At 58.4% G+C, this 14,215-nt stretch overlaps 1 protein-coding gene across 2 annotated transcripts; it reads left to right on the top strand.

Annotated features, from left to right (window-relative positions):
* The first annotated feature begins 1,551 nt into the window (after positions 1–1,551).
* LOC101115646 (C-type lectin domain family 18 member A-like) lies at positions 1,552–13,930 on the top strand. 2 transcript variants are annotated; one of them, XM_027977617.3, is made up of 12 exons: positions 1,552–1,919; positions 2,449–2,540; positions 4,562–4,801; positions 9,328–9,425; positions 9,824–9,945; positions 10,091–10,198; positions 10,573–10,665; positions 10,989–11,095; positions 11,452–11,581; positions 11,936–12,032; positions 12,574–12,665; positions 13,518–13,930. In XM_027977617.3, exons 1-12 carry the CDS (start codon positions 1,781–1,783, stop codon positions 13,553–13,555), a joined length of 1,356 nt encoding a protein of 451 aa, XP_027833418.2. In that variant the 5' UTR covers positions 1,552–1,780; the 3' UTR covers positions 13,556–13,930. The 2 variants fall into 2 exon arrangements, with proteins under 2 accessions (XP_027833418.2, XP_042087394.1); XM_042231460.2 differs by having other exon boundaries at positions 10,477–10,665.
* The last annotated feature ends 285 nt before the right edge of the window (positions 13,931–14,215 follow it).

Below are 14,215 nucleotides of genomic sequence, written 5' to 3'. Positions count from 1 at the left end.
CCTTTACTCTGCTCTGCTTCTTTGCTTCTGGCTCCTGCACACGGGGCTCACCCTGGCCTCCTCTCACGGTGAGCCAGGGCTGCTCAAAAGTCGCTCCACTCCAGGCCCCAAGGTATAGTTTCCTCCCACCTGCGCTGCTGCCCTGCGTGGTATTCCAGGAAAACCAGCCACGTTTATCTTCAAAGCCCAGGAGCAGGAATTGGGTCTTTTGTTACCTGGAGCAGAGCAGGGCTGTGGGAACTGAATTCACAGGGCCAAGATGGGAACTAAAGCAGGTCGGCACCACGGTCCGGGAGTGCAAAGACGGGGCCTCTCGATCAGCCGTGGGTACCCTGTGCTTGCTGGGTGAACTGGGGCCAGGCCTGAGACACACTGACCCCAGCTTCCCCAACCACAGACTGAGCACCTCGTCCTCCCTGCCCAAGTGAACTCACATATTTGAAGCTGCTTCATAGACTCTATAGAAAAAGATCCCTATTTTATTAAGCATTGCTGGGATCCAGACAAGGTGACCTTGAGTTTGTCCGGTCATCTGTCTGAGAGAGAAGAAATGCCCCAGGCCCTGAGACATCTATGGGGACACCCAACCCCAGGCTGGCTTTGGGGGCCTTGTGCCTGACCCTCTCTCCACGCCCCCAAAGGTAACCACATTCCATCGTGTTCCCCTCCCCCAGCCCCAGCCGCAAAAGCCAGGCCCACTGGCATCTCAGGAAAGCTTCTGAGGAATTGACACCTGGCCTGGCCCAGGGTTCAGGGGTCACACAAACTCCAGGAGGAGGAAGCACCTGGCTCGCTGGCCTGTCCCCTGCGAATGGCTGAATAACCTTCAATCTGCCCGAGGGGGACGCACTTATATTTTCTAGGAGCTGCGGGCACCTTCCAGCTGATTCTGTGGGGACCGTGCCAGGCTGGTGTAGTCGGGCCCCAGAGCACCAGGGCAGCCAGTGGCCCTCCTGCCTGTGGGCCCGGAGGCTGACTTGTTCCCCGAGGACTGCAGCCAGCCAGGAGCATCACGTGTTCCCCGCTTTCCCTGTTCCAGGCCAGCAGTCACGTGGGTGGGGGCACCAGGGCTGGGGCCCAGCCCCCGACATCGCTCAGAAAGACCGTCCTAGGGCACCCATGGAGCAGCCCCCGCCCACTCCCCTACAAACCCACCGCCCTGGTGCCCCCACCCACCGGTGGCACCTGACTGGTGTGCGGTTACCACCTGCTTATGTTTAATTCATGGCTGGGGGTTGGGACAAGCTTCCCAAGAAAGGAAAGAACTCCCCTGGGGTCTTGCCCAGTTCCTGCCCGCCCATAGGGCACGAGGCCCCAGCCTCCCTGGGCCAGGGGCTGGGAAGAGAAGCTGCTGATGAGCCTGGAGGATACCATTCCAGCCTGGGCATTGCTATTATTCGTTAATCTGCAGCCCTGGAATGTCTGCGGGCCAATCAGCAGTGTCTCCGAGGGCTCCCTGAGGGCTCCAATAATCCTGCAATGATTAGCAGGGGCCACGGGGTCACTACGAACCACTCAGTAGGTTGGTCGACTGGCTGTTGGCGGGCGGGCAGGCGGGCAGGCCCACGGCCAGGGGAGGGAGGGCGCCCCGGGATGGGAGCTGTCTGCCTCCTTCCATGCCAGCACTGACAACGGGGGCTGTCCGGACACCGATTACTCAGCAGCCTCCCCTTTGTCTGCCAGCCCCGTGCTACTCCTTGAGATCGTGAATAGCTCCGTCCAGTCTGGGAAGCAAGCTGGATTGCTGAGCCTGGCAGAGCCCAGAGCCACCACCAGGCCCATGCTGAGGCTGGAGCCCTCGCCCAGGCCTGGAGGCCACCGGCCAGGCCTCCTGCCCTTGCTCCTAGCTCTCCTTGGCACAACCTGGGCAGGGGTGCAGCCACTCCAGCTGCAGGAGCAGCGGGTTCCAATGGCTGAAGGTAAGGGGGCCACGGGGTGAGGGAAACTTGGAGATGCTCTGAGGGTCCCGGGGGCTTCCAGGAGCCAGTTCCCAGGCCTGAGCCCAGGGCAGGCTGGTGCAGTTGAAAGAGCCACCCTGGAACATTCCAGAGGCCTGAGAGGGGTGCAGGAGGATGGAGCTGGGGCAGGAGAATAAAGGGGGGGGAGGAAGAACAAGGAGGTGCCCTGCGAGCCGTGGGGGAGACTGGCTGAGAGGATCCCCAGGCAGAGGGGCTACGGCCCCTCCTCATGCCCAGCCGCCCGGGGTGCATCCCCTCGGTCACCCCACCCCAGCTCTCAGCCTCCTTTACACCCACACCTGTCTGTCTCAGTCCCCCTCCTTTCTCTGCCTCTCTCCTTCTCCCCACCCTCTGCTCCCATCCCTGCATGTGCCCACCAGCATCTGCCCCGTCTTGGATTTTGCACCGTAAGTGCAGGGCTGCACCTCATTGCGCTGCGGTGGCCCCAAGGGCCGTTGCCCAGGTGGCCTGACCTTGTCTCCCACCCCAGTCCTGAGCAAGAAGGAGAGCTTCCTCCTCGTCTCCCTGCACAACCGCTTGCGAAGCCGGGTCCACCCGCCTGCGGCCAACATGCAGAGAATGGTGAGTACCCGTACTGGCCCGGTTCACGGGGCGGAGGGGCGACCCTGACCGGCTGGGAGGCCGTGCTGCGGCCAGGCGCCGTTGCACAAGAAAGGCGGGAGGGGCGGCCGCCCCTGGCCCACGGCGGCCCGGCCGTGCCTGCTCACGGGGAGAGCCTCGGCTCCCTCCTCCCGGAAAGACAGCCCTCGGGCTTTGCTTGCATCCCTTCCCGTTGCCCCGGAGACCAGAAGACAGGGATGGAGTGGGGTCCCCTCCTCCGGGAAAGCGGAGGTCACAAAGGCGTCCCAGCGGGACGGGAGGCTCGTTGGGGCGGGAAAGGCAGCCCGCTGGGCGGGGGCGGGGGGCTTGTGTGCGACTTCTCCAGCAGTTTATCCAGGCGACCAGGAGTGGCCCCTTCACCCGGGCCAGGGAGGGGGTGCAGGGTTTCCCAGCACTCCCTCGGGGCTGCGGGGTCGCAGGTGTCACCCTGGGGCCCCCCAGTACGGCCCGCGGCTGCCCCCGCCCACGTAACGGTCCAGGGAGCGAGGGGGGACCAGCGTGGGGCCGGCCAGGTTCCCCATGGCTGCTTCCCACAAACTCCTCCGAGGCGGCGCGGCTGCGGCGACCTTGAGCACTGGGGGTCAGTTTCCCAGGAGGTGGGGGCGGGGCGGGCGGGGGGGGGTCGCCTCTCCCCTTTCCCGCCTCTGCATGTGCTCAGCCCCTCCCAGGGGCCCAGGTCCTGGCTCCGACTCCCACACGCGCAGCCCTAGTGCCTGGGATGAGGGTGCTTCTGGTCAGGCCCTGCACTTCCCACGGCCCTTGTGCCTGAGGCTAAGAAAAGAGCACCTCATTAAAAACGCAAGTGGAGCCCCACCGCTCAGCCTCTGTCACACGCACAGCTCTGCCCCTGGGCACCCAAGGGAGGCTGAGGCCCTGAAGGGCCCCGTGCAGCCCCCATCAGCGGTGAAATCACAACCACCGTCTGCTGGGGTCAGGGCCTAAGTGCAGCACTTTGCTCCCTGCAGCCATGTAGTCCTCACACCATCTTATCTTGTGGTTACCTTATTACCCCCTCTTTTTTCTTGGCCATGCCGCATGGCTTGTGGGATCTCAGTTCTCCGACCAGGGACTGAACCAGGGCCCTGAAAAACCCAGAACCCTAACCACTAGGCAACCAGGGAGCTCCCACCTTACTATCCCATTTTACAGAAGAGTATGTTGAGTCTCATGGAGATCAGGAGATGGCTGGAGGTCATACAACTGGAATGAGGTGGCAGGGCTGGACCAGGACACATGTCATCTTAGTTGCTGAGGTCCCTGTTTCTGAGGAGGGGACTGGTGGATGGGGGCAGGGACGCCTGGTTGGGGAGAGTGGATAGGGTCCACTCCAGAGAGCTCTGCCTTCTGAGACCAAAGCAGAGGCCCTGGAGACCTCTTACACCTTCTCGGGTCCGGTTTCCCAGCTAGAGCCCCTACACACTCCAGAATTAGGGAATAAGACACAGCAGCGCGGCTGTTGCAACTTTTTACATCGCAGAAGGGTCGCCAAGACGGAGCCTTTCTGACAGTAACAGGGCCAGGTTCACCTAGCACAGAACCAGTTCGGAAGCCCTGGGCGCGGCAGAACTCACATTAGGGACGGGAAAGATTACAGCAGAGGCCCACCCCATCTCCTGGGCTGGCACTCGCCCCCAGGAACACCCGGCCCCTTAGTGGGGTGGAGTCCTGGGCATGGCCTGAGGGTGCCATCACCGGAGGCTCTCTGCTGGGCGAGCCGGGCTCTGGGGTTCGGGGCCAGATGGGCAGGTGGCTTTCCCACAGCCTGGAGCGCCCCCTGCAGGTCCTGCCTGCCTTTCCCTGGCCCCGAGGAAGTGGGCGAAACCAGCTCAGAGCGCTCAAGCCGCCAACCGCGATCCCTGCTCGAGGGCTCTCCTTGTAGGCGCACGGCCTCTGGTCGTGCTGCGGTGCGGAGCGGGGGTGAGTCAGTCGAGCCTGGCCCGGGGCCCCGACTGATGCTGCTGTGTGTGCCCCCCGCCCCCCAGGACTGGAGCGACAGCCTGGCCCGGCAAGCCCAGGCCCGGGCGGCCCTCTGCGGTGCCCCCGCCCCAAGCCCGGCCTCCGTCCCGCGGGCCGCCCGGCACGTGGGCTGGAACGCGCAGCTGCTGCCCGCGGGCTCCGCGACCTTCGTGCACGTAGTGGGCCTGTGGTTCTCCGAGGGGCGGCAGTACAGCCACGCGGCGGCCGAGTGCGCCCCCAACGCCAGCTGCGCCCGCTACACTCAGGTGAGGCCGGCCTTCCCGCCCGGGGCCCCTGCTCGGAGGGTCTGCTGCTGCCGCCGCTGCTGCTGCTGCTAAGTCGCGTAGTCGTGTCCGACTCTGTGCGACCCCAGAGACGGCACCCAGCAGGCTCCTCCGTCCCTGGGATTCTCCAGGCAAGAACACTGGAGTGGGTTGCCATCGCTCGGAGGGTCTACAGTTTGTCCTAAAACTGGCGGTCGCTTTTCCTCCCGATAGTTGTCCTTTTTTCAGCTTTAAACGTGAAATGTTTCAAAACTAAATCAAATAACGGACTCCCTCTTACCCATTCGACGCTTCACGGAATTCTCCAGGCCGGAATACTGGAGTGGATGGGGTCGCCAAGAGTTGGACACAACTGAGCGGCTCCCAGTTTCTTACCCACTGCCTAGATTTAGACAATGTTAACTATATTTGTTTTTTTTAAATAATTTCTTAAAAAAAAAATAAAGCTAAGCCAAAGCCCTCCCCTTCCACTCACCTCTGTCGCTCCCCAGAGGTAAATTTCCTGCTCTCCAGGAGTCCAGGTGGATCCCCCCCCTTCCCCAAGCGTGTTTCCTTTTTCTCTCCCCTCCACAAAATTGTTTGTATCTTCACTATGACTGGTGTCATTTAGGTGCCAAGGTTCAGCCCTGAAAAACACAGGCAAAATCTCAAGCAATTCCCTGACCAGGGATCGAACCCTGTCCCCCACACTGAAAGCACCCAGTCCTAACTGCTGGACTACAGGGAATTCCCTCAAGCATGTTGGAATACCTTTGCTACACGTGGAAGGGTTTTGATGCCTTTTCTCCTTATGCAAGTGAGCTGTGTGTTGTTAAATCCTAAGTGCTCTCTAAACATACCTAAATGTACACTTCCTTTTGCCATCACTTCAGATCTTCAGATCACATTTGTAAGATTTACTTCCATTGATTTGAGCAAGCATGGGAGATTCACTATGAATAAACTACGATTTTGGGGCATCTGGGGTTACTTTTTTTTTTTTTTTTAACTATTCCAAGTCACACCACAACACATAAATCCCAGCTCAGGCCCTCTTGCACACACGGGTCCAGAATTCCTCTAAGATAGCAGTCCCCAACCTTTTTGGCATCGAAGACAGGTTTTGTAAAAGACGGTTTTTCCACAGACTGGAATCGAGGGAGATGGCTTCCAGATGATTCAAGTGCACTACATTTATAGTGCACTTTATGTCTATTATTATGTCAGCTTCACCTCAGACCATCAGGTACTAGATCCTGGAGACTGGGGACTCCCGCCCTAGGGATCCACTTAGAAGGGGAGCGGCTGGGTCAGAGGGAGCATGCACTTACAACCTTGCTACCTGTTGTCAAAGTGTGTCCCCTACTCCATCCTGTCCGCAAACCAGTTCTCACTTCCCAGTACTGTCAGCTCCTTAATTTTTGCCAACTTGGTGCTGTGGAACACTACCTCATTCTGTTTTTAATTTCCATTTCTCTGATTACCTGTGAGACTGAGCCTCTTTTCTGTTCTGCTTCAGTGCTGGTTAATTTCATCTTTCCCTTAATAATTTATGAGCATCTTTTCTATTGTCTTTGTACTTTTGTTGGTCATGTTGGTTGCAGATACTTTTTTCTAACATATGGCTTGTATTTTCTCTTTGTTTATGTGACTTTTATAAGAAATCTTCAGAGAATTTTAATATTAACATAATCAAACTTCTCATGTTTTTCATTATGGTTCATCCATTTGTTGTATTATGTTTAAGAAATCCTATTCAGCTCTGGCATCAGGAAGATAGTCTTTCTTTTCTTCCAAAGTTTAAAATTTTCCTTTTTTCATATTGAAGTCATTAAGCCACCAGGTGATGTAGAATTTCATTTTATCTTTTTTTTTTTACTTCTGTATTAAGTATTGACTCTTTCCCCCATGGACTCTAATGCCACCTCAGTCATATACCAAGCTCCTATATCTGCTGAGTTCTCTCTTCTTGTTGCTTTTTTTTTTATTACTCTGTACATATGTGCATTAATTATTATGGCTTCATAAAAAGTTTTTTGACAGGAAAATCCCCCATATTATTGTTCAAAAGTTTTCTGGCTATTCTTGATTCTTTCTACTAATTTTTTCATATGAACTTAATAAGTAGCCTTTACAGGCATTTATTTCCAATCTAAGTTTGTTAAGATTTTTAAAGTCATGTTCTAATATTATTTTTTCACATATGTTGCCCAGTTTCCCAGCACCACTTATTGAATAGGTTGTCTTTTCTCCATTGTATATTCTTGTCATGACTCATTTTGTTTCATCTATAGCCTCACCTATTTCCCTTTCCTCCCATATTATTTTTAAGCAAATTTTAGATTTGTAATTTTATCCATAAATAAGCATGTATGTCTAAAAGATAACTTTTTCATTCCACACTCTACCAGTGTAGAGGGCCCAGGTTCAATCCCCGGTCAGGGAACTAGATCCCACATGCCACAACTAAAAACAGCTTTCTAAAAAATAATCGCAATACCAACATTAATATATATCTTTAAACATTAACGCTTCCCTGCCTTCCTACTTGCAGGACTGTGATTCATCTATGTACCGTCTGTTATAAGAGTTAATCAAACACTAAAATACTTACGTATTAGTAAACAGTTGTTATCCCACGTTCCCAGAAGGTACCTGCCCTAGCCTCTTCCCTGGAACACCGAGGATCTCTCATGCATCTAGAATCAGAACAGGTATATTTGTCACAGTAGTGGGTCTCTAGGATCCTGCTCCAGCCCAGCATCTATTCTGATTGACAAACCACTGGACCAGTAGGGAAGTCCCTCCATTATAATGTTGTCTGTGATTTTGAAGTGTATACTTAAATTTCCTAACTAGGTTTTCTCCTTTGTTGTTTAGTCGCTAAGTCATATCTGACTCTTTTGCGACCCCGTGGACTGAGGCCCGCCAGGCTCCTCTGCCCGTGGGATTTCCAAGGCAAGAATACTGGAGTGGGCTGCCAAGTTCCTTCTCCAGGGGATTGTCCTGACCCAGGGATCAAACCCATGTCTCCTGCATTGGCAGGAAGATTCTTTACCGCTGAGCTCTCAGGGAAGCCAGGTTTTCTCCTTTACTTACTTCTAAATTACTTCCTTTAGATTTTATAACGTTGAGTTCATAGAATGTGATCTCTAAGACATTGGTTATCTGGTAGTTACTGAATCTTGCTTTGCAGCTAGTAGGCTTCCCTGAGAGCTCAGCTGGTAAAGAATCTGCCTGCAATGCAGAAGACCCCGGTTTGATTCCTGGGTTGGGGAGATCTGCTGGAGAAGGGATAGGCTGCCCACTCCAGTATTCTTGGGCTTCCCTCGTGGCTTAGCTGCTAAAGAATCCGCCTGCAATGCGGGAGACCTAGGTTCAGTTCCTGGGTTGGGAGATCCCTGGAGAAGGGAAAGGCTATCCACTCCAGTATTCTGGCCTGGAGAATTCTATGGACTATATAATCCATGGGGTCACAAAGAGTCAGACAGGACTGAGCACCTTTCACTTTCACTTTGCTGTTTAGTGAGGGATCAATGTCTGCAAAATTCCATGCACTCCGAAAAAGAATGCACATTCTACTTGTTGGAGATACGTATATATATATGATTCCCCGGGCATATCTCCCGGCCTCATGCTGGTCATTTTTAGTAGCTACTGGCGTTTGCTGGGCTGTTCTTGGGCATTGCCCATTTGTGTTATTTCCGAGCGGTCGCTGATTCTAATACTTTGAACCTAAGTTTTGGACACTATTAAAAGCCTGTGTCAGGTAGCTACTGATGCCTGACACGCTATCCCAGAATTCAGCATCCTGTGATCTTGCAGGTTGGCAGTCTGGGTTGGGCTCGGTTGGGAGTTTCCTCTGGTCTTGGCAGCGCTCACTCCTGCAACCGCAACCAGCTGCTGGGTGGGCTAGGAGCTGGCTGTCCGCAGTGGCCTCAGTAGATCATCTCTGCCCTCTAAGGGTTTTCAGCCTCCAGCAGGCTTGTTCACATGGTGGCTGAGCATGAGAGAGCATGAGTGGAAACTGCGGGGTCTCCTGAGACCTAGGTTTGAAATGGCTGGACTATCATTTCTCCAGTGTTGAGCAACACAAGCCACGGGGCCAGCCATTTTCGAGGCACGGGAGACTCCTCTTGAGGCAAAACCACATTTTGTAAAGAATGGGCTGTGGGGACATGTGAAGCGTTGGGGCCATTTTTGCAACCATTGCAAGGCCTTTGATGTCTAGGTCTTCCCGCTGCCACTCTCCTCCAGCCGTCCAGTCTCCCCACCCTTCAGATATCTGCAGACCCTCACCTCCCCACCCAGGAGGCCTTTCTAGACTATTCTCACCCATCCTTACAGCCCTGCCCAGCACAGCTGCTCTGCTCCTGGGGTTCCCAGGGAGGTGACAAAACTGTTTATCTGCCTGGTTTGGGGCAAAAATGCCTGTCCTCCCCAGGGGAGCATCCTGCAGGCTGCAGGTCCCCAGACTGGGAGTGGAGGGGGCGCGCGATGGGGTGTCTGAGCCTCCATGTCTCCTGCAGCTCGTGTGGGCCACCTCGAGCCAGCTGGGCTGTGGGCGGCACCTCTGCTCTGGGGCCCAGGGCGAGCTGGAAGCCTTTGTCTGCGCCTACTCTCCCGGGTAAGCCCCCTGCATAGCAGAGCCCTGCCGTCTCCTGCTGGGCTGCAGGGCAGGGGTGCTCTCAGCCAGGGTGAGACACCCACACACCCACCCATAGGCCTTTACCCCTGGGTCTGCATCCCTGGTGGGAGAGCAGCACCCAGGATCCTGGCCATGCAGAGCGTGACTTCTGCTCAGTTGCCCATTCCTGGAAGCACCACCCTGCATTCAGGAAATCTGTCCAGTATTCATTTGGAGGTCATCTTTTCTCTCCTGGGAAATCTCTCTGTCTCACCCAGCTCCCTGACTCCCTGGCAGGGCAGGAAGGAACTGACAGGGGCTGGGGGGCAGGCAGCAGGGCCTGTCCCTGCCACGGCCAAGGCCAGGTCCTTGTAGCCCTCTGCTGCTTGCTTTTGCAGAGGGAACTGGGAGGTCAATGGGAAGACCATCGTCCCCTACAAGAAGGGCGCCTGGTGTTCGCTCTGCACGGCCAGCGTCTCCGGCTGCTTTAAAGCCTGGGATCACGCAGGGGGGCTCTGCGGTAAGTGCCCTCACCAGCCGGTCTGATCTGGTGATGCAGAGGAGGGTGACAGGCTGTCCTGGAAGCCCTGGCCCAGCACCCAGGGAGGCACCGGCCTGGCCTGCCCAGAGGAGGCCCGCTCAGCGTTTCCTTTCTGTCTGACCAGAGGTCCCCAGGAACCCGTGTCGCATGAGCTGCCGGAACCACGGCCTTCTCAACGTTAGCACCTGCCACTGCCTGTGCCCCGCCGGATACACAGGCAGATACTGTCAAGGTGAGGGGCACCTGGAGCTGGGTCAGGGCACCCGGGTGAGTGAAGCGCGCACAGCATATCCTCGTCCAGTAGGCATCCACTGAGCACCGACTGTCGACTGTCCGCCAGACCCTGCGCCGTGCAGGAGGTTGCAAATGAAACCAGATCTGGCCCGTAGGCTCTGGGAGGGTGCAGAGAGGGCAGCTAAGGATCCTGGCTGGAGTCCTTTCCCGCCCATCCCCCAGCTCTGTGACCATGAGCAGCTCCTCCCCCAGCTCTGATTCGCTTCTCTTGACAAGATCAAACCAAAGATGCCACAGAGCACAGAGGAGTCCCAGGTGGGTGTTCTTGCTGGGGCTGGCATCTGTGCACATCCTCCGCCCCCATCCTGGCAGTGCGGTGTAGCGTGCCGTGCGTGCACGGCCGGTTCCGGGAAGAGGAGTGTTCCTGCGTCTGTGACGTCGGCTTCGGGGGAGCCCAGTGCGCCAGTGAGTCCCGCCACACAGCCCCGACTGGCTAGGCCCGCCTGGACCCCTCGGTGAGGGCTGGGTCCCGCCCGGACCAGCCCACAGACGGCCATGGTGTGCACTCTCGCCCACTCCCTGAGTGAACTTGGCCATGGCGGGGAGTCTTTACACCCCAGAAACAGAGCTGCTGCAATTATCTTTTTTGAGAGAGAGAGCTGGTTGTTGCATATTTACCAGCTTGGAGCAGGTGGCTGGGGAAGGGGCACCCTGAGCGTAACAGCCTGCAGGACAGGAAGCGTGACCGCTCTGAGGTCCCGCACAAAGTCAGGCTCCCCTCCCGCCAGCTAAGGTGCGCTTTCCCTTCCACACCTGTGATCTGAGGATCGACGGAGACTGCTTCATGGTGTCCTCGGAGGCGGACACCTACTACGGCGCCAAGATGAAATGCCAGGTAACAGCTCACTCCACCTTCCCGACAGCTGCCCCCTGGGCCCAAGCAGGGGTCTTAACAGAGGGACCCTGGATTAAGAGATGCATTCCTTCGACCTCTCAACTTACTAATGCTGGCAAGCAATCCCGATGTATTTAGGACACTGAGCAGGTGAAACAAACCCTTCCTAGGCTGGGACCCTGCCAGAGGAGAGGTGGGCAGGGGAGAGGAAGGCGGAGGCTTTGGTGGGGATGGCTGGCTGGGGACAGCCTGGCCGGCACATAGGTTTGATGTCCGTGGCCACGGTGGGCGGCGGGAGGGACAGGAGGGGCTGGCCTGCGCTCTGGGGCCAGTGTGACCCAGAGTATGGGTTACAGGGCAAGGGTGGGGTGCTCGCCCAGATTGAGAGCCAGAAAGTACAGGACATCCTGGCCTTCTACCTGGGCCGCCTGGAGACCACCAACGAGGTGACCGACAGTGACTTTGAGACCAGGAACTTCTGGATCGGTGAGTGCCTGGGTGATGTGGGGGAGGGGGGCGTGTGTGTCCACCCGCGTGCAGTGCTCGTGGGGCTGGGACACCCACGCCCCTCCAGGGATCTGGGCCGTGGTAACCCGGAGCCCTGCCAGCAGTCAGGGCGTGGTGAGGGCTAGGAGCCCAGAATGGAGCCCCAAGTCAGGCTGATGCGTCCCCTCCCCAGGGAGAGAGAGGACGGAGAGGAGCCGGAAGAGCTGGGAACGGGGTCTCAGGGCCGGGGGCCTACCGGGCATCAGGCAGCAGGCTCTGGGCAGGCCTCAGCCCAGGGAGCGGGCGGGATCCGGGACCTTGGGTGCGGGGCCAACCTTGGCTGCTGTGGCCCAGGGCTCACCTACAAGAGCGCCAGGGACTCCTTCCGCTGGACCACGGGGGAGCACCAGTCCTTCACCAGCTTCGCCTTCGGGCAGCCGGACAACCAGGGGTGAGCCTCCGCTGCCCGCCTTCCCACCGGGGCCTGCGTGCTGAACCCTCAGACACGACCAGACCCCACCCGCCTGCCTCCTGCCCGAGCGCCCTGAGGGCCTGGGCCTCCCTGGGGCCCAGGGGCCCGGGCGGGGGTGGAGGTGGTCAGGCTGTGTGCCCACCGAGACTCACAAGCGCCCCTACCCCTCCTTGACCTCCCTGAGGGCAGCCATGCCAGGCCTGGGTCCACCCCTAGACAGCCTCGGCCTGGTGGGAGGAAGGACGCAGCCTGTCCTGGGGGCCTGGGGGCCTGGGGGCCTGGGGGCGGACAGGGGCAGCAGGCGAGGCGCCCCCTGAGAAAGGAGGAGCTGGAGCGGCTGGAGGAGCAGGTGTGGAGACCGGGGGGCGGGGGGCTCCGACTCCCAGAGGCCCCTGTGAGTGTGGGGTGGGGCACCGGGAGGCCCTGGCTGGGCACAGGTGGCCCCCGGGAGAGGTCTTGGAGCCTCTCCCGGCCTCCCGCCTCCCTCCTCCGCCTGAGCACTCGCCGCCTCGGCCCGCAGGTTTGGCAACTGCGTGGAGCTGCAGGCGTCTGCCGCCTTCAACTGGAATGACCAGCGCTGCAAAACCCGCAACCGCTACATCTGCCAGTTTGGTGAGGGCCTTCCTGTGGCTCCCTGCCTGGGCCCGGGCCCCGGGGGTGTCTGGGTGACAGACCTGCAGTGTCTGCACACCGGGCCTGAGGCTCCCCTGTCCCCGGGGTGTCCGGGTGACAGACCTGCAGTGTCTGCACACCGGGCCTGAGGCTCCCCTGTCCCCGGGGTGTCCGGGTGACAGACCTGCAGGTTCTGCACACCGGGCCTGAGGCTCCCCTGTCCCCGGGGTGTCCGGGTGACAGACCTGCAGGTTCTGCACACCGGGCCTGAGGCTCCCCTGTCCCCGGGGGTGTCCGGGTGACAGACCTGCAGGTTCTGCACACCGGGCCTGAGGCTCCCCTGTCCCCGGGGGTGTCTGGGTGACAGACCTGCAGGTTCTGCACACCGGGCCTGAGGCTCCCCTGTCCCCGGGGGTGTCTGGGTGACAGACCTGCAGTGTCTGCACACCGGGCCTGAGGCTCCCCTGTCCCCGGGGTGTCCGGGTGACAGACCTGCAGGTTCTGCACACTGGGCCCGAGGCTATCCTGGCCATCCTGGGCCTGCAGGCCCCTGGAGCCCGGAGCAGGAGATGGCCCCAGTCCACACAGACCCGAACTGCACCCGGCCGGGGATTTCTCGAGGTCCCTTGTCTCTGGCCACTAACGCCATCACACTGGGCCCTGCTGGGTGTGCCCTGATTCCCTCAAGCGCCTGAACTGTGAGGGCAGAGGTGAAACCTCACCCGGTCCCACAGCCCCTGCCAGGGGATCTGGAGCTCCCTGGGGGTCCCTTAGAGGCCATTTCTGGACCTGGTGCGGCAGGGCCGCATCCCAGGACAGTCACCGGCCCTTGTTCTTCCTCTTCCTTTCCAGCTCGCGAGCACATCTCCCGCTGGGACCCAGGGCCCTGAGGTTCAGCCATGCCCCTCCCCAGCCAGCGCCTGGGTGCACAGCCCCGCTGGCCCTCCTGCCCTCCCGTGTAGAACCAGGGCCTGGCTGGGACTGCAGCCAACAACCAAAGAGGTCTCAGACCTTGCAGGACGTCGGGCGGGGTACAAGTGAGGTCGACAGAGGCTGGTGGAGGAGGAGGGGAGCCTGGGTGCCCCCACTCCCCCAGCCTGCTTTTGATCCGGAAGATGGGGCTTAATCAGGCCCTGAAACAGGAGTCCAGACCAGCAGGGAGAAGCGCCTGCTCCAGTCCACCCAGGCTGGACCCTCTGGGGCAGATGGAGGCTCCTCCCCACCCACGGGGCACCCTACAAAGGATTAAACTAAGTTATGGATGAGCCAGACTTGCACATGCTCATTGTGAGTGGGGGATTTAGACAACCCAGAATGGTTCTGGCAGACTGGCCTCCTCCCACCCACCCTGCTCCCTGCTCACCCACAGGACCCAGGCCCTGCTCCGGAGGTTTTCAGACCCTCGGTCCTGAATAAAGCGCAGACTCAGGAGCCTCATTTGCACGCCTGACTTCTAGCCCCTCTCACCTCTGCCTCTGTGGGCTTTGGGTTTCTATTCGCACCTCCCTCTTTATTCTTACGACTGCTTCTCCAGGGCTCTCCTTTCTTTG

This window comes from Ovis aries, chromosome 14 (assembly GCF_016772045.2).
Source record: "Ovis aries strain OAR_USU_Benz2616 breed Rambouillet chromosome 14, ARS-UI_Ramb_v3.0, whole genome shotgun sequence".
NCBI lineage: Eukaryota > Metazoa > Chordata > Mammalia > Artiodactyla > Bovidae > Ovis > Ovis aries.
This window is presented reverse-complemented; position numbering and strand designations above follow the sequence as displayed.